At 61.8% G+C, this 25,945-nt stretch overlaps 2 protein-coding genes across 22 annotated transcripts in view; both read right to left on the reverse strand.

The window, feature by feature from the left end:
* Positions 1–1,787: 1,787 nt before the first annotated feature.
* Positions 1,788–20,574, reverse strand: FASN (fatty acid synthase). Of its 2 annotated transcripts, XM_086356710.1 has the most exons (42): positions 20,483–20,574; positions 18,480–18,617; positions 17,557–17,709; positions 16,034–16,207; positions 15,594–15,794; positions 15,358–15,480; positions 15,157–15,272; positions 14,932–15,066; positions 13,786–14,248; positions 13,500–13,687; positions 13,213–13,402; positions 12,515–12,609; positions 12,241–12,375; positions 11,932–12,135; positions 11,709–11,824; positions 11,300–11,472; positions 11,028–11,219; positions 10,866–10,946; positions 10,562–10,750; positions 10,222–10,401; positions 9,941–10,144; positions 9,050–9,354; positions 8,354–8,746; positions 8,105–8,269; positions 7,868–7,986; positions 7,633–7,787; positions 7,279–7,482; positions 6,971–7,121; positions 6,707–6,885; positions 6,497–6,616; positions 6,100–6,222; positions 5,751–5,974; positions 5,465–5,666; positions 5,188–5,339; positions 4,986–5,077; positions 4,635–4,786; positions 4,307–4,549; positions 3,784–3,972; positions 3,328–3,558; positions 3,016–3,236; positions 2,838–2,936; positions 1,788–2,753 (listed from the first exon to the last, which is right to left on the reverse strand). In XM_086356710.1, the coding sequence occupies exons 2-42, from the start codon at positions 18,604–18,606 to the stop codon at positions 2,364–2,366; spliced, it is 7,548 nt and encodes a 2,515-aa protein (XP_086212836.1). In that variant the 5' UTR covers positions 18,607–18,617; positions 20,483–20,574; the 3' UTR covers positions 1,788–2,363. The 2 variants fall into 2 exon arrangements, with proteins under 2 accessions (XP_086212836.1, XP_086212837.1); XM_086356711.1 differs by lacking the exon at positions 16,034–16,207.
* A 3,217-nt stretch (positions 20,575–23,791) lies between these two features.
* Positions 23,792–25,945, reverse strand: part of CCDC57 (coiled-coil domain containing 57) — a 110,495-nt gene continuing 108,341 nt past the window's right edge. For all 20 annotated transcript variants that reach the window (XR_015147363.1, XR_015147362.1, XR_015147361.1 and 17 more), the window contains one exon: positions 23,792–24,281. Coding sequence is in view for 12 of the 20 variants with exons in the window: in XM_086356722.1 (XP_086212848.1) it covers positions 24,082–24,281 (200 nt within the window). In the remaining 8 variants the exon portion in view is untranslated. The remainder of the gene's footprint in view (positions 24,282–25,945) is intronic.

Here is a 25,945-nt window from a genome sequence, read left to right on the forward strand (position 1 = left end):
GTTTTCTACACCCACTGAGATAAAAAATTTTTTAAATTAATATGGTGAGTTATATTGATTGAATTTTGAATGTTAAACCAGCCTTGCATTCTTAGGAAAATCCCATTTTGTCTTAACATTATACTATGATTCTAATTGCTAAAATTATTTTTAGAGTTTTTGCATATATGTTCATGATAGATATTGGTATTTTCTTATATTTTGTCAGGTTTGGGTATCAAAAGTAAATGTTGGCCTTACAGAAGAGTTGTAAATTATCCCCTTGATGTGGGCTGAATTGGGTCCTCCGCTCCCCCACTCAAGTTTAATGTGACTGTCTTTGGAGGTGAGGCCTAGCAGGAAATGAAGAGGTTAAATGAAGTCATAAGAGTGGGGTCCTGCTACGATAGGATGGATGTCCTTACAAGAGGGAATGACACTAGGGCTTGTGCTTACTCTGCCAAAGGACATAGCAGGGCAAAAAGGCAGCGCTCACCAGGAACCAACTTGGCAGGAACCTTAATTTTGGACTTTCCAGTATCTAGAACTGAGAAAACAAATTCCCGTTGTGTGAGCCTACGGTATTTTGTTATGGCGCCTGAAAGGCTAGGACACCCCAAAGTGTTTTATATAAGTTGAATTCTTTTGATATTATTGAGGCTGGTTTCCTTTCCAAAATTCTGAAAGTCTGAATAGAACTGGTGGTAGAATTTGTTATTCAGGCCTGGAACTTTCTTTGTGGAAAGATTTCTAAAAACAAATTTATTTTCAATAGATGGAGGATTTTTCAGGTTGTCTATTTCTTCTTGACTTTGTTTTGCATGGAATTTGTTCATTTTCAAGTTGTCCAGTTATTTGACAAAGTCATTTGTAATATCCATTAGCCTTTTTTTTGGCCATATTATGCAGCACATAGGCTCTTAGTTCCCAGACCACGGTTTGAATCCACACGCCTTGCTGTAGCACAGATGCTTAACCTCTGGACCACTGCAAAATCCTTAGCCTTTTAATATATGTATAGTCTTAGTTGAGTCACCTGCCATTTCTGATAGAAGTCTAGCAGGGGGCCTACTCCCCCTGCCCAATTTAGTCCTGGCTCACTGCAGGGCCCATCTCTCTCCCTGTTCCAGCTCACCTCTGTTGGCCCAGAAGCCTCCAGCCCAGCGGGTCCACCTCCTCCCTTGGCTTGGAGGGACTCAGCATTCCCCAGGGCCTCCCTGTCCCTCTTACTCCCTCTCATCCAGACGTCATTCCTCCTAAACCTGTGTGGACAGGGAGGCCTGGCGTGCTACAGTTCATGGGGTTGCAGAGTCAGACACAACTGAGCGACTGAACTGAAACCTGTGTGTCAGTGACAGTCAGTCTTCTGCTGGACTTGGCCAGTTAAGCACTCATCTAAGTGTTGCTGTGAAGGTATCCGGTCCATGCGGTGCAAGTCTACAAGCAGGTGACTTCAAGTAAAAATTACTCTCAATAATGTGGGTGGGCATCCTGCACTCAGTTGAGGCCAAGGAAAGAAAACCCAAGGTTTCCCTGAGGGAGAAGGAATTCTGGCAAGGCTACCCTAGGTGGGGGGGTCCTCAATTATGCCAGCCCATTATCAGACTGCCTACCTGTCCCCTCCTGGTCAAGTTTCCTTGATCGAGGGCCCCTTCCCTGGAGGTGTCCAGCCTGTTTTCTGGAGCCAGGTATCACCGCTCCACACACACACACTCCTGCGGGAAGCAGAGGGTGGTACTCCCTGGGGCGCCAGGACAGTGGAGGCTCACAGAGCTGATCAGCAGGCAGGATGAAAGGATGACCAGACGCCAGAGCGAAGGAGAGATTTAATCATGGGAGACAACATCTTTACCAGGTTCGTGAAAAATGAAACAGAGTACAGACACGGTTCTTTACACAGACAATTACAGTAAATTTCAAAACCCACGCAGCAATTTGAACCTTATTTCTTGAAAAACGAACACAGACAAATAGGGTGGGTGCCCAGCGCCCAGGGCTGCTCCGCGCGACCTCCGGCATCATGGGGCCCTGGGCCCGGCTCCCGCGTGCGCCAGCTTCCCAGGTGGACCGACCAGCGTCTCCCCTCCCCACCCCCCGCCCCCCATGGCGACGCAATAAATAGGAGAATCCAAACAGAAAAACGACAACCACACCAGTGCAGCAGAGCCCGTGAGGTTCTGGAAGCTCGGCCCGGCTAGTGGCTCAGCCGACTCTTCACAGACCAGGCAGGTCTCCGAGTCGGCGGCGCGGGTCTCGGCCCTGCGCCCAGGGAAGCCGCGGGGTGGGCTGTGTGCGTGTGCGTGGGGGTGCTGGTCCTATGGGCGCCTGCACGCGGGGTGCGGTGCCAGGGTCGGCAGGTGGGAGGCGGGGGGCGGGCCGGTGGCCTAGCCCTCCCGCACGCTGACGCGCGGCTCGGCCAGGGAGCTGTGAATAATACTAAGGATGGACTCCAGGCCGCTGCCCTCCAGCAGCGTGCGGTGGTCACCCTCGATGATGTGTACGGACACCTTGCCGTCGCACACCTGGGACAGATTGTAGTCGGCGCCCAGGCCCTCCTGGTAGGCGCTGCCCATCTTGGCGCGCAGCAGCGTCACGTTGCCGTGGTAGGTAGCCCGCGGCGTGTACTCCTCCGCGGCGCGCAGCTTGTGGTAGAAGGAACGCGCAGCAAAGCTGAGCGCGTGCCGGTCCAGGCCCGCGTGGCTCTGCACGATCAGCTCGACGGTGGCTGCCACACGCGCCTCCAGATCCCCGAGGGGCAGGAGGGCCTCCAGCACCTGTAGGACAGGACAGTGAGCGAGCAGCGCCGGGGGCGGGGGCGGGGGCATCGGGAGGCCGGGCCCCACGCCGGGTCGACTCACCCTACTATGCTCCGCCTCCGTGAACTGCTGCATGAAGAAGCACATGGCCTCGGCCTCGGCCTCTGCCTCGCAGCCGGGGTTCATCTTGGCCCGGTAGCTCTGCAAAGGGAGGAAGAGCTGTTGCAGTGGCAGGTACAAGGGGCTGGGCCTGCGGACTCCCGTCCGCTGCCGCACTCACCTGAGTGTAGGCCATCACAAAGGTGTGCGAGCCGTCAAACAGGAAGAGGCTGTTGTTCGTGGGGCCAGCGTTCTGCTGGGCCTGCAGCTGTGAGCACATCTCGAAAGCCACGCAGGCCCCGTAGGAGTAGCCAGCGATGCGGTAGGGCCCCTCTGGCTGCACTTGCCTGATGCACTCGATGTAGTAGGTGGCCAGGCTCTGGATGCTGTCCAGAGGTGCCGCTGCGGGCACAGCATGAGGCTTAGCCCTCGTCTGCAGGTGCCTTGCCATCCCCAACTCCCTGGGGGGCAGCCCCGTAGGCCCCTGACATACCTCCTGTACACTGTAGGCCATAGGTGGGGATGCTGAGCTTGGCGGCCAGGCTGTGGAACACGGTGGTGGAGCCCTCGATGGGGTGCACCAGGAACAGGGGCCGCTCGGAGCTCTGCACCGAGTTGAGCCGCGTCAAGGTCGGGCCCTCGGGGTTCACCAGCAGGGTGCTCAGGTTCAGCTGGGTCTGCGACTGGGCAGGGCTGCCGAATTTGGGTGTGGAGTCCGTCAGCTCTGTGAAGAGGGGCAGATACCAGGGATGATACCATAGGGTCCCCTGCCACAAACACACAGACATGCACACCCGTCGGCCATGGGTGGCCAGGGCAGATGGGTGGGGGCGCTGGGCGCCCAAGGAGGCCTCTCAGGAAGGGGCCAGATGGACAAGCCCTGACCTGCTCGGAGGCCAAGAGCCCTGAGGGGACAGTGCTGCTTTGGGGACACCCCCTCCATACCTACCATCAGCTGTGCCAGCCTGCGCGGAAATCTCCTGCAGCTTGTGGATTGTGAGCTGCCGGATTTCCCGCATGGACAGCAGCAGGTTGTGCTCACGCTCTAGCATCTGGCGCACCTCCACGCCCATGAGTGAGTCGAGGCCAAGGTCTGAAAGCGAGCTGTCCAGGTTGACGGTGGCCAAGTCACGGATGCCTGGGGGGTGGGGAGGCAGCTCAGTTGGCAACGCGGGAGGGGCCCTGGGTGGGTATTGTACCCTGGACATGAGTTTGAGTAAACTCCAGGAGTTGGTGACGGACAGGGAGGCCTGGCATGCTGCGATTCACGGGGTCGCAAAGAGTCGGACAAGACTGAGCGACTGAACTGAACAGATGGTACCATGGGACCCACAGCCCCCACCCAACTCTGCACAGACCACCTATGCCTCTCCCTCCATGAGCAAGCCCAGCACGCCCCCCTTTGCAGCCTGGGAGACCAGACTCGGGAGACGAGTGTCTACCGGTGGCGAGGGGGCAGGGTGCTGCCTCACCCAGGATGTGAGTCACAGCCTTCACGAGGTCCTGGTGGCTGCCGCTGGGGCCACGGGATGTAGCCTTCTCTGCCAACACAAAGCTGCTCAGGACGGGGTGGGGCTGGTTCAGGAAGAGGTCTAGAACCTCCATGCAGGAGGTGATGCGCTGGGGCAGCGTCCCGCCGATGGCTTTGTCTTTAGTGCCCTTCAGCTCCATGAGGAGGCCCACGTCAGCAATCGCACCCCACTGCACGGCGAGGCCTGTGGGTGGGCAGTGGCGCTGTGGTGAGTCGGGGTAGTTATGAGGGTGGGACCGCACCAATCGGGGAGTGGCAGGTGGGCCCACCTGGGAGGCCGTCGTGCCGACGCTTCTCACATATGCGCTCCATGGTGGAGTTGGCGAACCCGTAGTTGGTCTGGCCGGCATTGCCACGCCCGCAGCTCACGGAGGAGAAGACCACGAAGTAGTCCAGCTCTGGGCATGCCTCCCGGGTCACCCTGTGGGTTCTTAAGTCACCCCCAGCCGGATTCCCCAGCCCCCCGGCTGTCATGCCCAGGACTCCTGCTTACCCGCCAAACCGCCTCCCCTTCCCTGGACCTGTGGTCAGACCCCAGCAGAGGCCCATGGCCAGGTCTCTGGACACCAGTGCAAGGGCTGTGCAGGGAGAAGGCGGGAGAGGAGAAGGGAGGAGCCCACCTGTCCAAGTTCAGGGTGCCATTGTACTTGGGCTTGTTGACGTCCTGGAAGAACTCAGGGGTCTGGTTATCCAGCATGGCATCTCTCAGGACCTGGGGTGAGGGGATCTTAGCACCTGCCTCGGCCCCAGGCCTTTGGAGGGCTTCTTAGGAGGGGCCCTTCCCTGGGCAGCTGGCTCCAGCCCCTCTAAAGCCGTCCTCACCACGGCCAGGTTGAAGATGCCTCCCACGGGCCCAAGCTGGGTGGCCTCAGTGATAAGGCTCCGGGTGCCATCCAGTGAGCTGACGTCGCTGGTGGACACCAGGACCTGCACACCCTGGCGTCTCCACTCGTGGACCTGCCTGGCTTGGTAGCCTATGGGACAGACAGTGGGAGGGGATGGGCAAATGAAGGTCTGGTCCCAAGCCTAGGTGCCCTGAGAGCACCATAAAGGGGTCTGAAGGAGGCTCTTCCCACTGCCCCACCCTCAGGCCACTCACCTGTGCGGATCCCAGAGCGGGAGGTCAGCACCAGCTTCTGGGCCCCTCGCTCCACGAGCCAGTGGGCCAGCTCTAGGCCAAAGCCACCCAGGCCCCCAGTGATGATGTAGCTCTTGTGGGCTGGGCAGAAGGTCTTGCACAAGGCCACCATCTGGGTGGGTTTGGTCCCGTGCAGCACCGCCTCCTGCTCTTCCTCACGTACCTGCAGCCCAAGCAGGGCCCCTGTTCACGCACTGCTGGCAGGGGCCAGGGCTGGGGCCAGAGACCCCCAGGGCCCCCCACTCACCTGAATGACCACTTTGCCGATGTGTTTGCCCTGGGCCATGTAGCGGAAGGCGTCCTCCGCCTGGGTCCTGGGGAACACTGTTCGCTTGAGGGGCTGCACCACACCCTCCCGGATGCCCGCCTTCAGCAGTGTCGACACTTCCTGCCACATGGTGTTGTTTTCTTCAAAGAGAGAGTCCAGTAGGATCCCGTGGAAAGTCACGTTCTTCAGGAAGATGGCCATGCCTGGACAGGTGGGCAGGCGGGGGGCCTCACCACATAGCCCACAGCCTACCACCCTGCAGACCCCCACTCTGCCCAACAGCCCCCTGCCCACCCAGCCACCCACCAGGCCTGCCGCCCCATCTCACCCAGGGGGTGGTTTTTGGAAAGGTCAAATTTGCCAATTTCCAGGAATCGACCGTGCTGGGCCAGGCACCGCACACTGGCCTGAAGCTTCTCTTCCGCCAGGGAGTTGAGGACCAGGTCAGCACCTTGGGATGGGGGGCAAGCCGGGTCCCCATAGTGAAGGTCACAGCCCGGCCAACCTGACATGAGTCTGAAGGTCTAGACCCTGTCCCAGCATGGGCCAGCGTCTCCTCCAGCTTGGCTGGTGAGTGGGGGATGGGAGGAGGAGGGGGCTGAGGATACAGGCGGATGGTGGGTGGTGGTGATGGGGACCACTCACCCTTCTGAGTGGGGGATGGGAGGAGGAGGGGGCTGAGGATACAGGCGGATGGTGGGTGGTGAGTGATGGGGACCACTCACCCTTCCCGGCTGTGTGCCACAGCACATGCTGCTCAAAGGATGTGTCCCGGGAGTTGGCAAAGCTGGTTTCGTTGAGCTGGGGGAACCTGGACTGGAGGTATGCCCGCTTTTCGGCTGACCCTGGCAGAGAGAGGCACACCTGGTGAGTCTGGGCTTTAGCAGCGCTGCCAGGCAGACAATCCTGGGCTCTGGGAAGGGTCGGAGGCTTACCCACAGTGGTGAAAACACGGCAGCCCAGGCTGAGGGCGATGGCGATGGCAGCCTGGCCTACGCCGCCGGAGCCCGAGTGAATGAGTACCGTCTCGCCTGGCTGCATGCGCCCGCGGACCATCAGCGCGTAGTAGGCTGTGCTGTAGACAACGGGCACCGAGGCGGCCTCCTCCAGGGTCCTAAGGGCACAGTGCAGGGGTCAGCTCTGGCCTGATGCCCGGCCACGTCCATGTCGGGCCCCAGGTCCCAGCCCTGGTGACTCACCAGTTGGAAGGCACGTCCCACAGGAAGCTCTGAGGCACCAGAGTGGAGGTGGCCAGGCCTTCGGCGGGTACCAGCCCCATCACACGCTTCCCGCTGGCATCTCGGCCAGAGAACTCCATGCCTAGCAGGCAGTTCCGAGAGGCCCAATTTCCTGGGGGCAGATGGCGGGTGAGTGAGCCCCTGACCTCACTGGGAGGAGCCTCCCAGGTTCCTGAGCACTGTTGGGTGAGGACCCTTCTCGTCCCAGGCCCCGGCCCCAGGGTGGGGGGGGTCTTTGTTCTGGTCCCCCTACCGTGGGCTGCCTGTACCTGGGATGGCGTCGGGGGACAGCTTGCCCGTGGCCAGCATGATGTCGCGGAAGTTGAGGGAGGCATAATAGATGGTGCAGAGCTGGAAGCCAGGGGCCGTGGGCTGGCTGTGGCGCAGAGGGGAGCAGACCCAGCGGATGGAAGACAGGTCCCCTCGGGTGAGGACATTTATGAAGGCATGCTCTGTCTGCTCCTCGGGCTTGTCTAGGGGGTGACAGAAAGTGGAGCCCCTAGGATCGCATGTGGCCCTGGCCTGGAGCAGGGCTTCCAGCCAGAGTCCTCTTGCCCTCTCCTCAGTCCACCCAGCTGGGAGGCGAGGAACCCGGAGGAGCAGGGTAGTCCCGGGGGGCTCACCTTGTTCCAGTGGGAAGTGGCGGAACGCTCCCCAGGCCCCATCACGGTAGACATTCATCACCAGGTCACTCTGGAGCACCTTCTGCAGCTCCAAGGACTTCGGGTCTGTCTCAGGGATGGGGGACGTGCTGTTGAGGTTAGACACCAGGACGCACCTGTGGGCAGCCAGACAGGTGAGGGGAGGCTGTGGTTGGGTCCCGGGGGCAAGGGGCACGTAGCGCAGTGGGCATCTCACCGAATCCGGTGCCCGTCAGGCTCTTTCCGGAGACAGTTCACCAAGCCCACGACCCCTGAGGTGGTGCAGCCAACAGCCATGAGCCATACGGGCCGGGAGGAGGAATCGGCCAGGATGTTCTGTAGAAGGATGAAGGAAGGGTTGACGAGGGAAGGGTTGCCTGATGGGGGGGATTCCCCCAGGTCCCGACACTGGAGCCAGGTCAGCCTGGCCTGGTAGGGGCTGGGAAGGACTGACCTTCAGGGAGTCAACCCACTGGAAGCTGGTGTCCTCCACGGGCAGGAAGATTGGGCTGTCAAGCGGGGCCAGCCGGCGGCACAGGAAGAGCACCGAGCCGTAGAAGGACTTCTTCAGGGCCACCAGGTGCAGGGACGCACCAGCAAACAGGCGCTCCCACTCATCCTGTGAGTTGAGGGGGTCAGGGCTCTGCAGCCTCCCGGTCCCGCCCCCCCAGCCCCATCCACCCAATCCTGGCTCCGCCTGTACCTGGCTCAGGAGGTGCCGTTGGCCTTGTTGTGGCTCAGGGCAAGTGAGGAAGGTGACAGTCTCTCCCAAGGGGTGTCCTCTGAGCAGCGTGTGCAGCAACAGGAAGCCTCCCTCCTTGAGGGCAGCCACCATATTGCTGACAGCCGTGGCCGGGTCACCGAGGCTGGCTAAGGCATAGTTGCACACCACGAGGTTGGCCCCACCCAGGTTGCTGGGGGCCGGGTCCGAGGGGTCCCACTGGCCCTGGGTTATATCGAGCTGCTGCAACTTGGCCTGGGCAGCCTCCAGGGCCTGGGGGTGGCGGTCAGTGGCTGTGTAGTCCAGCTCCAGCAGGGGCTGGGTGTTGAGCAGTGTGGGGATGCGGGAATACAGTTGGCCGTCACCAGCTAGCACCTGGGATGGAATAGCTTCTTGGATCAGCTGCCCCTGGGCAGGCGTCCCCCCACCTCAGCTGGGTGTTTCCCAGAAAGGCCCACCCACCGATTCTGCAGAGGTCATTGGCCAGTGCTGCCCTGCCCACCACACCCCTGGAACCAGTCCCTTCAGTGCCCCCTTCCCCTTCGGTGTCTGGGCAGCCTCAGCTCCATCTTGAGTTGGGCGACCTCACGTCTGAGAGGCCCCAGCCCTCCCTTAGGTTCGGGACTGCCGATATCTGAGTCCTTGAGCACTGGGCCTGCGGCTGCGTGGGACACCCACCTCCACCACCTTCATCTTGAGGCTGGTCATGTTCTCCAGGGCAGTGTCCACGCACGCCTTGAGTGCTGGGGAGTTGAGGAGCCCACTGAGCAGGGGGTCATCACACAGCAGGGCTCTCTCCTGGGCTAGGATCTGGCCCATCTCCATCTGCAAGTTCCCGTTGAGTTGCAGCTGGCAGGCGGTGGCCAGCAGCCGAGGCAGGCCTTGCTGTGGGGCCTCCTGGGGAGCCTGGGCACCATCCAGCCCAGGAACCACCATCTTTATCCCCTGCTGGGCCACCTTGGTCTGCAGTGCCTGTGCCAGCCCTGGGGAGGGGAGAGTCACATGTCAGGGAAGAGCCTCAGCTGGGCTGGGGTTCCTGAAGCTCCCCCGACCAGGAACTAGTGACTGCTTGGAGCAGAACCCACTACCTGGTTCTGCCCACTGACGGAAGATAGAGGGATGGAGTGGACTGTCCAGTCCTCCAGGGCTGGAAACTGGCACTGACCATTGGTACACTAGGTGGGCAAAGGGCAGCCCTGCCCCCCATGCAGGTGTGAGCCCCAGAGTATGGGTTCCCCAGAGGATGGGTTCCATGCTTTGCCGGCCCTGGCTGCCCCTCCCCAGCTCCCCCCACCATCCCGCACCCCTCAGCTTGGGCATGAGCCCTGGGTAGAGGGTGGTCTCACGCCTGTGCAGCTGGCTGGTGGTACAGACAAGAGGGGCGAAATCTGTCACCTCTCTGCCAAGGCCCCCTCTGAAGACATCAGCTCCAGGTAGGGGGAAGCCAGGGGCACTCACAGGGGAAGGCAGAGGTAGACCCCACACGTAGGAGAGGCTGTGATGGGATAACGGGGCCCGGGAACTGGGAGCTGGGCCCCGGGATGAGGGTGGTGGGTGCAAAAGACTCACCCACACACAGCTGCAGCTCCTCCTGCAGGGCCAGGTTCCCAGCCAGGCACCCAGTCTCCACGTGCGGTGTGAAGCAGAACTTCTCCAGGATGGGCACCAGCTGCTCCTGCTGATGCCGGGGGGCCACCGAGGTGTGGATCCTCGAGATGTAGATGCCGCCAGCCACCGTGGTGTCCAGACACCTGTTTATTACCACGTCGGCCACTGTGGGGACACGCTGGGTGAGGGTGGGCAGGGCCTGGCACGGGGAGGCACGTGTGTGGGGCCAGGGCAGGGCTGACCTTGTGTCTCGTCCTGCAGCGTGTACAGCTTCTGCTGGTGGGTAGCCGGGTGGATGTAGATGGCGGTGATGCGTGTGGGCAGGCGCAGGCTGCGCTTGCTCGGGGCCAGGATAGACATCTGCAGCATGGTGTCCATGAAGGTCACCCAGTTGTCCTTCCAGAGCAGCTGGCCTGTGTTGCCTGGGGAGAAAGGGGCTGTCGGTTTGGCCAGGCTAGGTCTCTTCCTGCCGTGGGCCCTCTCCTCTGTGTGCCCCAACCTGGGGGGACCCCTCGTGGCCCCCTCACACCAGGCAGCAGGGGTTGGCCCCAAAACACAAAGTGGGACCTCCCTTGTACGTACCTTCGGAGCTGGCCTCAAGGATACCTTGGAAGTAGGGGCCGTAGTTGAAGCCCTGCAGCTGCAGCTCCTTGTATACATCACCACGGCACAGGTGGATGGCAGTTGTGGGGTCCACGGGGGTCGCAGGGTCCGGGCCATACCGGTTGTCAAAGAGCTTGGGGTTGGGATCTTCCCACTGGTATACCTTCCCTGTGGGCAGGGATGGCAGAAGGGCCTGAGTGAGGGCAGGGCTGAGCCGGTAGCTAAGGTCTACCCAGAGACCCCCAGCAGGGACCCTGCAGCCCGGTCCAGGGCCCCTGCTCACCGCTCGCGATCAGGTTGCCATTCTCAGACACCTCAAAGGTACAGGAAGCTTCCAGAAGCCGCACTTCCAGGAGCACAATCCCTGTGGGCAGCAGGGGCAGAGGTCAGCTGCAGGGGTCGGCAGCTGGCCCTCCCACCCCATAGCTTGAGCCACCTTCCTCACCTGTCTTCGGCAGGATGACAGCCTGGTGCAGCGTCACGTCCTCGAATACTACAGGCGTGTGCTCCATGTTCTGGTCCAGGGCTCGGGCCAGTGTCTTCCAGACCAGGCACAGGTAGCCAGTGCCCGGGAAGATGATGCGACCGTCGATGCAGTGATCCACCAGATAGTGGTCAGGGGACTCGGGGTTGATGTCTGTGGGGCCTGGGCCTTAGTGCCACCGCTGCAGAGGAAGCCACCCCGCCCCCCTGCCCGCCTGCATTGCAAGGACTCACCGATCTTATAGATGGTGGCAGAGGAGCTACTGGAGCCACTGGGGAAGTCCTCGGCAGTGGGCACATCCCAGGTCTGGCTGTGGTCCCACTTGATGTGGGGGGAAATGAGGGGGGTGCCCCGGGGAGCTGGGAACTCCACAGGTGGGAACAGCCCGTTGGGGTTGACGTCAATGCTGGAGGGTGCAAAAGGGGAGCTGTGACTGCCCTGTCACACCCACTGCTGACCCACGGTCAACCCATCTCCCCTAAGACCTCGGAGACGCCTGAGACAGGGTGGGGTGGGGGGCATGCCAAGGGTGTGGAAGTGGCCCAGCACCCAGAGGTCTGCTTCCTGGGGACCATCTTAAGGCCGCCCGGTGGCCTGGCTGGGGAGGAGCCTCCCAGGGTTGAGCAGGGAGAGCGGCCGCACCCGGTCAGGTAGAGCTGGCCCACGTTGCTGAGGAAGAACTCTAGGTTGTCCCTGTGGTCCTTCTTCATCAGGGGGATGATGGTGCAGCTGGACTTGAGGCCTCTCTTCAGGACGGCCTGCAGAGGCAGAGGCGGGCTGGGCCTCCCCCTGGCCAGTTCCCACTGGCCCCCCGCTCAGCCCCCCGCGCCCGGCCAGCCCGCCGGCCCTGCAGGACTACGCGTACCTGCAGCAGGGCATGGGGTGCGATCTCCAGCACCACGGCGTCCTCGGGCACGCGCCACAGCGCCTCCTGGAACAGCACGGGGCTCACCAGGTTGTTCACGTTGTACTCGGCCGAGAAGGTGCGGGCCAGGCTCTCCTGCCACTGGGTCTCGGGGATGGAAGTGCTGAGCCAGCGTGGGGAACGCGGCTGGGGCTCCCGGATCACCTAGGCGGAGGGCCGGGCGGGGTCAGCCTGAGGGAGCTGGGGCCTGCCTTCCCCGCCTGTCCTCAGGGAGGGCCCCCGCCACACAGCGCGGGGACAGCCACCCACCTTCTTGAGCTGCTGAAGCAGCATGGGGGCGATAGCGTCCATGAAGTAGGAGTGGAACGCCATGCCGCCCGTCCGCACCTCCTTGGCGAACACGCCCTCCTGCTTCAGCTGCTGCACGAACTCCAACATGGAGGCCTGGGGGGAGCGCAGACGGGGAGGGACGGGGGCGCTGACGGCAGTCCGGGTCTGGGCTGGTGCCGGGCTCCCCGCGCAGAGCACGCTCTGCGGGGGTGAAAGGGGACTTGGGGACGAGGCCTTGCCTCCCAGGGCCCACCTGAGGTCCCGAGATGGTCACGGTGTCGATGCAGTTGTGGCAGGCAGGCACGATGCCAGGGGGGCAGCGCTGCTTACACTCCTCCCAGGTCAAGCCTGGGAGCAGAAGAGAGCCTCAAAGGGTGGCATGGGGAGCAGGCACCCCCACACAGCCCTCCCCAGGGAGGGGAATGCTGCCTGGGTGGCCCTAATGACAGCTGCCGAGCGGCACCTTTACGAGGCAGTTTCACCCTTGCCGTTGTCTGGTCTCAGGCAGAGGTGTCATTAATACCGTCCTACAGGTGGGAGCCAGTTTCGGGTCCCACGCCTGGCCTACCAGAGAGGGCTTTGGCCTCACTCTCCCAACAGCCCCTCCGGCTCTCTCTGGTCTCCTCCCGTCCCCACCCCTGCCTGTCCCAAGTGTGAGCAGGCCCACTCCGCCTGCAGCATCCCCCCCAGGGGTTCATGTGAAAATCACGCTGGCCTCTACTGACACCCATGGGCAAGTATGCCGGGCTCCAAGGCCATCCGGGGCATAGCGGGGCAGGCTGTCAGGGTTGTTCTCACCCTGCGCTGAGGACAGTGGCTGGTGAGCTGCCCCCAGGCCCTGGCCTCTGCCCAGCACCAACACAGAAAGGTGCCAGTACAGATGACCACCTCCTATGGAGACCCTCAGGCCCAGGGGTGGAGCGCGACAGGGGAGCAGAGGGCAGTGCCTACCTACAGCCGCCATGGCCCCGGGCGGGATGTTGGCCTCCTTGATGCACTGGCCTCTCCAGTAGGCAGAGAGGATGGCCTCCTCCTGAGAGATGCAGCCGTCGGCATAGCCACAGGCCACCTCACCCAGGGAGTGCCCGATGATGCCGTCGGGCTGAAGGCCCATGGAGGTCAGCAGGTCTATGAGCGCGATCTGGGGGTGGGGTGGGAACAGGATGGGTCATGCCAGTCTCGGGGACCCCAGGCTCACCACCCTGCCAGCCGGCTCACCCCAGACCCCAGGGGCACACCTGGATGGCAGTGAGGCTCACGAAGGAGATGACCATGTCATCAAAGATGGCCTCGTCTGTGCTCAACAACAGCTGTGACACCTGCAGTCCCAGAGGCTTCACGGCCTCATCCGAGCGCAGGATGGAGTCGCGGAAGCGGCTCAGACGCATCAGGCTCAGCCCCATCCCGCGCCACTGTGTGCCCATACCTGTCCCGGAGGGAGATGTCAGGGCAGCGCCGTGCAGTCCCAGCCCGTGCGGCCCTCGGGGATGACCTGAGGTGGGGCGGGGTGGGGTCGGGGCTCACCGGAGCAGATGAACCAGAGTGGGCGCTTGCCGGCCAGCACCTGCTGCACCTCCTGGCTGCCCCCCTGGCTGCCCAGCACGGCGTAGCCACGGAAGGGCATGGCTGCTGGGGAGGGGGCCGCGATGTCATTGAGCATGCTCACGAAGGCCAGGTTCTGGCTGTGCTGGAGGCCTAGCTCCAGCAGACCCTGCACACCCTCCAGGGTGCGCCCACTGGCCCGCAGCAGACGGGGCAGGGCGGCATGTGGGGCAGGCGGTGGCAGTGGCTGGGAGTTGGGCTGGAGGATGACGTGCACGTTGGAGCCACCGAAGCCAAAGGAGTTGATGCCCACGTTGCCCCCGAGGACGGGCAGGGGCCGGTCCACCACCTGCAGCCGCCCATCCTGCAGTGCTGGGATCTTGGGGTTTGGGTTGTGGAAGTGCAGGTTGGGGGCCCAGAGCCCGTGCTCCAGGGACAGCAGCACCTGTGGGTGCCTCGCGGTCAGCAGGACGGCCGGCCCTGGGCTCCCTGCCCCTGCTGGTCGGGATGGGCTTCAGGTACATCCCCTCCTGAGGACCCTCTGTGTCACCCCAGAGGCCCTGCCCGCTGCAAGCAATTTCGTTCTCCCCCAAAGCTCGCCCTGCCCCAGTGCAGCGGTCTGGTGACCAAGCCACATGCTCTGTCTCCTCTCAGCCCTAGGCCTCACCTGGGGCCCTGCCACCTCCCAGCCTCATTGGCTGTGGATCTAGACAAAGGCTCCTCAGCCATTCCCCACCCCATCTCCCAAGCTAAGAGCTGCAGACAGGTGGCTATGGTGGCCCAGGGAGCTGAGACCACCAGGAAGCTCCCATCATACCCAGAAGCTCAACCAGTAGTGACCTGGGTCCTCCAAGCTACCAGCTGGTCAGGAGGCCACAGGGAGAGCGAGCCTGGAGACACGGGCTGCCCTGTTGCTTCTGCTCCCTCTGGCTGGCCCCTTGGGGAGCAAGTGCTGGGTAAAATGTCTGGCCCTGTGAAGCCAGGCAGGGGCTGGCCACATGCTGGCGGCCTGCTCTCCGGGCCTCAGTTGACCCATATCCCACAGAACAGCCGGGAGGGACCCTCCCCCAGCAGGCTATAAGACGCTGACGGGGCAGGGACAAGATGGCCCTAGACTCGCCTGCCTACCTTGGCCAGCGCCGCGAGCCCTGAGGCGGGCTCCGGATGTCCCATGTTCGACTTGGTGGACCCAATCCGCAGGGGGCTCTGGCGGGTGCCACACAGGGCTTGCACGATGCCGTTTAGCTCCTGGGGGTCGCCCACCTGTGGGGAACTCAGGGAGGTCAGGACCCCGCCCTGGTGCTTCTCTGGCGTGGGACGTGGGATATGAGCAGGGCCAGGCAGGGGTCTCACCTTGGTACCGGTGCCATGGGCTTCAACGTACTCCAGGGTCTCCGGGTCCAGCCCGGCCGGCTTATACAGGGAGCTGATGAGCTGCTCCTGTGCCTCTCCGGAGGGGTAGGTGACGCCTGGGGGCGGGTCCAGGCCTCAGCACCCCCAGCCCCGCCCGACTACCCGTAGCCCCACCCTCGCCTGCCCCAGGCCAGCTCCCACCTTGCTCTTTGCAGCCATCCGTGTTGGTGCCAGCGTTGAGGATGGTGGCGTACACCCGTCGGGCCAGGGACTTCTTGGTCAGAAGGATGGCCATCACAGCCTCTGCACGGCAGTAGCCATTCCCTGGGGGCGGAGGGCACTTCAGGCTCATGAGCTCAGGGAAGGGCTCAGGGGCTGGTGCTGGATAGAATCGAGGGTGGAGGCACTGCCCGGGGCCCCATGCCCACTGCTCTCACCTGATGCATCGAAGGACTTGCAGGTGCCCTCGGGGCTAAGCATGCCCAGCTTCATGAACTGCACCGAGGTGTTGGGCTTCAGCAGGATGTTCACGCCGCCCACAATGGCCATGGCGCACTCCCCTCTCTGGATGGCCTGGTAGGCCCTCTGCAGGGCCAGCAGGCTGGAGGAGCATGCCGTGTCCAGGGCGATGCTGGGCCCTGCAGGCAAGGACACAATGCAGCCGTGGGACCGCCTCCCCACCCTACACCTTGGGGCTCTGACAGCTCTACTGAGTGCTCTCCACGTGGAACCCACACCACCAGGACCTTGTTCCTGCTGGCCTTCCTAGGGGAGGTGTGGTCAGAGTCTGGAAGGGTCTCAGCTGTCATCCGGCCCCTGCCCGCCTCCCCCCACCCCAGGCCTGAGTCAGAAACAAAAGGGCTGTGTGGGCACCCACCTTTGAAGTCAAAGAAGAAGGAGAGGCGGTTGGCCAACATGGCACGCTGGCAGCCCACCATGCTGTAGCCCACGAGGGTCTCAGGGTCTCGGCTCAGAGCCTCTGAAGCCTCAGAGCCACTCACACCCACCCAGACACCGGTGTTCGTCCCCCGAATGGAAGCTGGGTTGATGCCTGTAGGAGGCAGAAGTCAAACCTGCAGCTGTGCTGTGCCCAGCCTGCTGTTGAGCTCTGGGAGGTGAGGCGTCTCCCCTTGGCCTCTCTGGCTGGGGTGACTGGGTGCATGCTAAGTCGCTTCAGTCATGTCCAACTCTGCAACCCTATGGACTGTAGCCTCCCAGGCTCTTCTGTCCATGGGATTCTCCAGACAAGAATACTGGAGTGGGTTGCCGTTCCCATCTCCATGGGATCGAACCCAGGGTTCGATCCTACGTTGCAGGGGAGAGGAGGCTCCACCTCGCCTGACTCTAGAGTGGCTGGGGAGTCAGGGAAGAGACAGTGGAGCCAGAGTGGGGTGGCTGGCCCAGGTAGGGTTGACAACAGATAACCAGGTCACAGGAAACTGGGGCCCGGGGGACAGGCGGGGTGCCAGGTGGGGCTCCAGTCTCTGGGTCAGGCAGAGGCCAGAGACAGCTGGAGGTGGGGACAGAGGACAGCACTGTCCCCAGGCTACTCCCCTGGGCACTGGTACTGCTGGCAGGGTCTGATGAGCCCTGAGAGCAGCCTGCCTTGGGCGGGCCAAGATAAGAAGACAGAGAGAGACAAAAGCCGAGTGTCCAGGCTTGGGAAGGAGGGAGGGACACTGGCCAGCCCCTGGAGAGCAGCATCCAAGGTCTCCGGGTGGGGCCTGGGCAGTGGGAAGGCCTCCGCCTCCCCGCCCCTCCCCGCAGGCAGTGCCTGTCCAGGACCCTGTCACACTCAAGGGTCAACCCCAGGGGCTACTTAGCATCTGCTGCAGGACAAGAGACCTGTAAGGCCAGGGTACCCGCCCTGCAAACCACAGGTGGCAGTAGGCAGGTCCTGGGTTCCCCTGTGGCCCACCTGCTGAGGGGCCTCACCCCCATGGCCAGCCTTCCCTCTCCCACTCAGCACAATTTCCATGTTCCCCAGTGTCCCTGGGACAAGTCTGTGCCCTTGAAGCACTTTTCCAAGGCTAGGCACAACCCAGCAGAGGGGAGTGGAGGGTGAGAGTCCTGGGGCCAGATCCTGCCTCCTGCTCTGCCTGGCACCTGGTGTCCTGCCCTCGCCTCCAAGATCAGCCACGCAATGGGGAGTGAGGAAACTGGGGTGACAGGACATGTCTGGGATTCCTCTGGTGTGCAGTTGTGAAACCTGAGCTGCCTGAGGCCCACACCTCCCCACCTCGTCGGCCCCAGCCCAGGGCTCCGCTCCCTCCTCAGCACCTTCTGTTCTGGATGTTTTGTTATGAACACACGATGCTTTTAGAAGCAAAAAGGGAGGTTTTCAAGAAGGGCAGCAGGAAACTTGGGGACGGGCCCTCTGCAGCCCCCCAGATGGCCCACCTGCATCCACAATGGCCTCGTAGGTGACCTCCAGCAGCAAGCGGAGCTGGGGGTCCATATTGTGTGCCTGCTTGGGGTGGACCCCGAAGAAGGAAGCGTCAAACCGGGACAGGTCCTTCAGCTTGCCTGACCGCCGAGGCAGGCCATATAGTCCTAGGGAACACACACAGGTGGAGAAATCAGTCATAGGACATCATAGCCCTGAGTGATTGACTGGGGGGGAGTCCCGGCTGCAACAGGGAGCTGAAGCTCCCTGGGATGGGTGGGCCCACTTCTGAAGGGGACCCTTGGGCCGGGGGGAACCTCATGGGTGATGGCCCCAGAGCAGAGCAGAGCACTGTAGCGGGCAGCGCTGCCTCCTCCCACCTGCCACTGTCCTGACCTGGCTGAAGACCTTCTGCCTGGCCCCATCCCGGCCTGGCAGCTAAGGCCAGCCAGGCTCTGCCACACTGACTCATATCCTGTAGATCAGGTGGAGCCGCTCTGCGGGAGAATCTACTGGGCGTGAGGGAGTCAAACCAGCTTCCCGGGGGAGCCTGATGTCTTATCTGACCGCCTGGGACAGCACGTGGGCAGGCAGTGGCTGGCTGGAGGTGTTCACCCACCTGGTCTTGCCCTGGCTCCACCCTAAGCAATGGCCCTGGTCTGTGAAAGGGGCAAAGGCTATGCCCAGAGAACTCCAGACTCCCACAGGCTGGAGTTCAGTCCCTAGCCCACTGGCCAGAGGTCCCACGTTCCCCTAGCCCAGAGCCTTCTGGTACCGTCTCCAGAAAGAAGCTATAACACGGCCTCACCTTAGGTGACTGTTGGCTCTGCCAGTGGGACCGGAGTGCAGGCCCTCCCTGGTAACCCGGGAGATTGTGTCCACAGAAGGGGTGAGAAAAGAACCTCTCAAGTAGGCGGGGAGCCCCAGACTCGCTTACCGGCCTTCCACCGCCTGTCATCATCTGTCACCATGTCCACACCGCCAATGAGATTGGCCCAGAACTCCTCCAGGTTCTCCGACTCAGGCAGCTTCCCAGACATGCCAGTGATCACCACCTCCTCCATGGCTGCTCTCTCTGCAAGGAGGGTGGCATGGGGGCCCGGACACCAGTCAGCCTGGGCCCCAGCACGGCCAGTCCACAGCCTCGCTGGAGACCCAGCTGCTTCCCAACCCTGGCTTCATGAACCCCCTCCTCCATCTGGCCCACTCAAGGGTCTGAGAACAGCAGCTCAGAAAGCCCTGCAACAAAGATCCACATGGCCAGCTCTGGGGCTGTGCACCCGCTGGAACGTTTTGTGAAGGGTATGTATGGTGGTTGGGAAAGGGGAGTCCCCACTCTGGTCCAGCCTGCCAACACCTCGCATTGGGCTCTCTGGGCATTGGCCTTGGCCTGGGGTGACCCCACCACAGCCCTGCTGCAGGAGACTCAGGAGGGGGCCCCATGGTGGGAGGCAGGGCCCAAACCCTTCTGAGGAAGGGACTGCCTGGCCGTCAGCCTGTTAAGAGGTAGCCCAGGGAATTTAGTAGGCTAAGGAGAAAGGGCAAATGTGGGGGTGGGAAGAAGTGCCCACACTGACTAGCTGGCTCTGCGCTCAGCATCTCGAGCTGCCCTCCAGGCCAGAACCACAGCTTGGTCTCCTCAACAGTGCCAAGGCCTGGCGGGGCTCTGGGGAAAAATTGGTCCCTGTCCCACAGTGGGCAGCCCCAGCCTGTACGGCCCCTCCAGCAGGCTCCAACCTGGAGAACCACTCTCTCAGCTGCCAGGCAAGCACTACCCAGACCCACACATCTGCACAGGTCGAGGCCTCAGGACTGCGCTTGCCTACTGTGCAGCCTGCCTGTCCATCCAGACCCAGGTCTCCCAGCACCAACGGGGGAACCTAGTCTACCCTGAGCCTGTGGGCCCTGGATGGGGCTCCTGTCTGAGGAAGGGGGCAAGGCCAAGGTTGGTCCTGCAAACTTCCACCAAGGCTCCAGGGCCTTATGGCGCCGATGACTGGTGAACTCGCCAACTACTGGCCCTTTAGGGTTTCTCTGAGCATGGGAAAGTAGGAGTGGAGAGAGCGTCTTCCTTGGGTGGCCTGATCGCCCCGGCGTCCCGGCAGAGGGAGCCCCCTCCCCCAGCGCTGAATAAAGAGCCCTTTGCCGGCCCAGAAGCACCAGCTCCCGGGGCGGCTGCTTCTCCAGAAAGCGCCCGCTCTGTTCTCCCCCTACTTGCTATTCACGCGGAGTCCGGCGGGACGAGGCAAAAGGGTGGAGACCCCTGCGGCGCTGGCGAAACTGCGCGCGCCGCCGTGAGGTTGCACCCGGCAGGAGTGGCTCTCCCCCCAGAACTCTGGGGGCTCCAAATGGAGCCCACGTGGTGGAGGAGCCGACCTTATACGGCCCTGCGCCTCCTCCATCCACCTCCCTCCCCTCTTCTCAGGCCCTCCGGTCGGCCGAGACGGCTATCCTGCACCCGGAGGCATGGGGATGCCGTGGGTGGAGGGGCTCGGCGGCCAAGCCGGAAAAGGAGGCCCTCGAGGGTGTGGCGGCTGGGGGCTCCAACAGGCCCTCGAGGGTCCGCAGCCGCCCGGCCCAGTCCAAGACCAAAATGGCTGTTCGCGGCGTTCCCGGGCGTCCGCCCCTCGCCATCCGCCCACCTGCCTCGCTGGGCTTAGGCATGGCGCGAGGGCCCTTTGCCGCCTAGCCTCGGGCGTCTCGTGGGGCTCGAACATCCAGACCGGAGGCTCGGACGCCGAGACCAGGGCAGGCTGTGTGAGATGAGCCCTCACCATCAGCGCGCCGAACCATGCGCACCCAAGGCCAGAGGATGCGGGCCGGCGGCGCCCGCTCGAGCCCGGCCGCCTTGCTCCCGCCCCAGCCCCCGATCCAGTCTGGCCCCAGGACCGGGTTCCCGACTCGCAACTTCCGACCCCGGCCCGGCCTGGCCGCTTGTACCTGGTCTGGGCGCGGGCGGCTGTGCGAACTGCTGAGGGAGAGCGAGGATGGAGTGTGCGGTGGAGGGGAGGCCGCTACTGTCTCTCTGGCTCCCTCTAGGCCCGCGCCGGCGCTATTTAACCGCGGCCGTCCCCGTGCGGACACGCCACATGGGCTGACAGCTTGGCTGCGCCGCCCAGGCCAATGAGCGTCGGGGCTGCGCCCCGGGACAAGGCGCGCCGCCGCCAGTGGGGTGATGCGGCGCGCCGCCGCCGGGAGCCGGGACCCTGCGCGGGGGCGCGCCCAGGGGGCGCCGGGTTGGGGGCCCCGGACTCGGGGGGCTCCGGGGCGGGGCACGGTGTCACCCCCGCCCCCCAACTTCCGTTCCGTGCTCCACGCCTCCCGGGGCCGCCCCCACCTCCGGGATCGCGGGGGCCACGTGTGCACGGCGCGCGGTGGAAACGGAACGGGGCGTACTTGGGTCACTCTGGGGGTCATACTGGGGCCACACTGGGGGCTAGACGGACCCCCAGGCGTTCGAATTGACGGCCAGCGTCCGGGCTGAGCGGAGCCGGGCCGGGGGCGTGGCTCTCTGCAGCCGCAGCCAATCGGGGGCCCGAGGCGTGCGCGCTGGCCCAATGGCGCCCCTCGAGTGGGCGTTGCTAGGTGATAGGGTGATGGGCCGGGTGGCCCCGGGCTCTGCGCGGGCCGCGCGCGGTCATTGACCCGGCCGAGGGTGCCCCGTGCGGGGTTACTGTCGGTCACCGCAGCGCAGCGCCCCCGGTCCTTCCTGCCTCGCCGCCGAAATTCGCGGGGCGAGTGCGGGAACCCGGAGGACGCTCCGAGGCCTGCAGGGGCCTTCCGCAGACGGCCGCGGGGACGGGGAGCGGCCATCTGGCGAGCGGGTTCTGCACGGACACCTCTTGGCGTGGCTTGAACAAAGGAGTCTCCCTGGGCAGAGGCACTCGCGCTCGCACGTGGCCACTCTCACCCACCGGCACGCACACGAACCGATGGAAGTGCGTCTCTCCTCGCCCGCACACCCTCCTTCTGTAATTCCCGTGCTCAAATGTTTATCCATTTTATACACACACACACAAATCCTTGACTTTCCAGACTGAAAACAACACGGATCGGGAATCACGTGAGCCCAGGAAGGACTGACTGGTGGCCACGCCCTGCACGGCCCTTACTATCTCCTGGGACCACTGATAGACCCCTGGGAGGTCAGAAAAGCCCTGGCAGAGGTGCCTGGCCGATTCCTCTTGTAATCAAACGCTGCTGCTCTCCTCCCCTGCCTCCGTGCAACCGCTCTTGTCTTGCTCTCAGCAACTGAAGACTGTGGAGCATGGCACTGGCCACAGATGTTCTGGGCAGGACAGAACGGGACTGCTACGTCAAACCAGATAACTTGACTTCAGGTGCCCCTCCCTCAAACCCTACAGTGCTCCCTACACCCCCAGGTAGTCCCAGTGGCAGCTCATCTCTCTTGCTCTAGTCTTCCTCTTGGCATCATCACTGGGGACTTCTGGTTTGCACACTGTGAAACAAAGGGCAAGACAGGAAAAAAGGAGAGAGGGGAGGGAGATCCCGCAGCTCAACTGCTGTCCCAAATAACTTTGTGGGATTTTGTTTTCCTTCCTACTTAAGAGCTTTTCAGACCCTTGGTATCCTGGATCAGAAGTGGGTAGGCCGTGCTGCACAAACACGCTCAACTCTCGGTGTTGAGCAGGCTCACTTCCTGCTGGTCAGTGGGGCTCTGCTCACTGCAGACTACCAGGGGCCCAGGTGACACGACGATCGCAGGCTGCGTGGCTGAGTTCGAGACCCTTGTTTGCACCACAGAGGGATGAGGACTTATGGGATCTGTTTCTAGCAAAGGGGCTCACTTTTTCAGCTAAAGGAAGTCACATGGCCACGTCTCACTTACATGGCAATGTGCCAGACAAAACAGAGTATGGAGACCCTGCCACCCGGCAGCAAAGCTGCTCCTGGCATGTTCCTTTCTGGCACATTGGAAGAGACCTGCCATTTTCTCCGCAGCTCCCCAAACACTGTGTGCCCAGGATAAGCAGTGCATCAGTGGTTAGGACGTCAATGTGCTTGTGTAGATTTTTATCTTCCCTCTTTTCACAGAAATCAAAGACTGAAACCTAGATAAACAAGATGACATTAATGAAATGTATGCTTTCAAAGGGGCTTGTGGGGGGCTCTGCACCTCTGTAGGCCAGGCTGAGCACCCCACCGTCCTGTGGAGGGGCTGCCCACCTCTGCACCTAGCCAGGGTGCAGACTGGCAGTACACATGCCTCAAGGGCCTGCCCTCTGCTCCTCTTGGCAGGGGGGACACTGTGAGTGAGGCAACGCTCTTCTTTTCCACCGAAATGTGCCCCTTGGGAGGGCTGCCAATTGGCCCCAAGCACAGTAGCTGCAGGTCTTATTCCAGGCCCCAGGAGATGACCCTGAGGACCCTGTGGGCTACTTTGGGAACCCCCTCCCAATCTCCTCACTCCTTGTCCAGGACAGACATGCACTGCAGGGCAGGCACACAGCACTCAGGGCTGGGAGTGAGCTTTGCACAGACCTACTGTGTGCCCAGTAGTTGCCCACAGCTTCTCTGTTGCTCCCTGTCTGATTTCAGCTCAAGTGGGGGGCTTGAGGCTGGCGAGGAGGCCAGGAAGCCTCTCCAGGGGCCTGGGCCCCAGAACAACTGACCATGTGAACACAAGCATGGCATGTGCCAAGTGCTGCCCTGGTGCCAGGCCCAGCTCTTAGCGAAGCTTCCTGGACACACATCCACCTCATGCCCGGGCCCTGCATAAGGGGCCCTGGCCTGACACAGAGGTGGTGCAGCTGGGCTGAGAGCAAAAGGCCAGGATGTCAACCTGCAGCCTCTGGGCTGGAGGTGAGAACGCAGCTCTTGCCCCTCTGTCAGGCCTTGCTCAGGCACTGCCAAGAGCAGGGCTCCCGTGGAGCTCTGAACGCCCGACCTGCGTCCCCAGCCCTGAATCGGGTGCTCCTTCTGTGGATGGCTGGCTTTTCTGCCCACCTACAGGGTTCCCTCAGTCCCCACGTGGACCAGAGAAGGCTCAGCCCTGGTCGCAGAGTGAATCCTGAAACCCGCGTGTTGGTAGCAGGGTCTGCACAAAGTTGAACAGAATTTTCTGCTATGAGATCTCTTGCTCACTCGTCTGTGACATCTGTAGTTCAGGACTGTAACTGGGTTTCTATTTTAAACTCAGATATAAACGGAGTAGTGTGTGTGATGGTACCAAAAGCACTCACGGTCGAACCTTTGAAACACAAGAAACCAGGCCATGAGAGCCACATATGCAAAGCCCTGGAAATCTTTTACTGTCCTTCCCAAGTTCAAAGAAGAATTTGGGATTCGGTGGTCAGTCTGTGAGGTGCCTTAGTAGTTCACCACCCCCACTGTACACACACACACACACACGCGCGCGCGTGCACAGCCCTGACATGGAGACAAAAGCACCGAGGAGGAGGATAGGAAGAAGGACTGACACATTGGATGGAAGGGAGCAGGAGGGGAAAGGGGAAGGCGGGAGGGTGGGGGAGGAGAAAGGAAGGGATCAGAACGGGGACGGGGAGGAGTGGGGTGGGTCAGTCCTTGGAGTTGTAGTTCCGAATCTTGGGGGGCCGCTGGCAGCCTTTATGTTTTGGAGGATGAGCCCTGGGGTGTCTAGTAGGCTTGCCCCTTGTCTGGGCTTCCATCTTCATCCCTTCAACGCCAAAGGCTGCCCACGTCACAGTGGGGCTCCCCTCAGGGTGCTGGAGGCTACAGGCTGTCGGTGCTGGGTGCTCTAGCAGGTGAAGAGAAAAGAGAAAGGAGGGTGAGTCATCACGGGGCAGGAGGATGCGGTGCACATGGAGAGCTGGGTTCAGTGAGTGCTGGCCGAGCTTCTCTCCAGCAGGAACCAGAGATCCCACGTCAGCTTCCTTGTGGGAGCCCACGAAGGCCAGTGTCCTCCAGGGCAATGGCTGTATCTGGAGGTCCTGGCCCTGGTGTCCCGCACAGCGGGTCTGTGTGGACATGTGCTCTCCAGGTGTTCTGGGGGCCTGGACCTGCCCCTCCACTGGGCACACAGGATACTTGGCTGTGAAAACATCTCCTGTCCTGATCATTTCATAATGGGTCCCTCGGAGGTTCCGAGGTTAATGGTTGACTCACGGCACTTCCCAGGCTGTCATCTACCCTGTGCCCTCTGGCCATGCTTGCGAGCATCTCCAGCGGCACAGCAGCCCTGATGCGCGTGGCCAGGCCCAGGCCAAGGACCCTGGAGCTATAGCACATGCTCTAAGTATGGGCAGCCCTCCCTAAATACTGGCAACAACTGTCTTTGCACGAGGGCACTCTAGGTGATGTTTGAAAAGTCCCTTGAGCTTTTCACTGTTTTCCTAGCTTTTAAAACTAAAAATGTATTTCTTAAAAAAAAAAAAAATGTACCAGGAAGATGTTATTAAAAAGCAACTGTGAGGCTACAAGACTGTATTGTACAACATGTGGAATGTGGACGGTATTTTGTAATAACTGTAAATGGAGCATAACCTTTAAAAACTGTATACAAATAAATAAAAAATGAAAAAAATAAAAAGCAGTGGTGAGATGATGCAAGCTCAGCGGCTGCTCTCCTTCCTGGGCTGGCCCAGCATGCAGGGTTAAGACGCTGTGCTTCCAATGCAAGGGGCATGAGTTCGATCCCTGGTCGGGGTTGCGATCCTGCATGCCATGTGGCTCAGCCAAAAAAATAAAATATAAAAAATAAAAGAACGCTGACACAGGGCGTCAAGTCAGGATAGGTGGGGCCTGGCTGCCTGGTGCTGGCGTCTCACACATGTGAGACACACTTCAGGGATGCACACCGTCTGCCCAGTGTCACCGAGCCCACCACTGTGGGCCTGGTGGTGTGACACGGAGCAGTCTGGAGGGGTCCGCCCAGCACATGGCCACGTGCTGCACAGGTGGACGACAGGGACCAAACTGGCTCAGACTCCAATCTGGGGAAAGGCCAGCAGAGCAGCCGCACAGCCTCTGGAGGGAAAGAACAGGGTTGGCATGGAGCTGGGTGACAGGAAAGGCCGGGACTTGGAAAGCACACACAGGGCTGTGAGCCAGGCTTCTTGCAGTGACTCCAGCACCATAAGCTGGGCACTGGCCAGGCGTACCCAGGCCCTGGTCCCCTCTCTCGTTTTGTGCCCTTTCTACTCCTCTGGCCTCTGGAGATGTCTGGAGCTGCTTCTCCTTTCCTGGGGGCTTCGGGGGTCACACCCAGTGGCCTCTCCTTGTGCCCTCAGACCCAAAGCTGAGCCAGGTCCTGCTCTCCCCCTGCCCCCTGCCTGCCAGCGCCAGGTCCTGGAGTAGGGTGAGGATGTGGGTCCCTGGATATCCCCAGGTTTCCCTTTACTTCCTGTGGCCATGGCTGCTCCTCCCTCATTGAGAAAGCGCCCATGTCTTTGGTTCTTCAAC

The sequence above is a fragment of the Bos grunniens genome, chromosome 19 (genome assembly GCF_055505025.1).
Source record: "Bos grunniens cultivar Pamir isolate PY7600 chromosome 19, Bosgru_T2T1.0, whole genome shotgun sequence".
In the NCBI taxonomy this organism is placed as follows: Eukaryota; Metazoa; Chordata; class Mammalia; order Artiodactyla; family Bovidae; genus Bos; species Bos grunniens.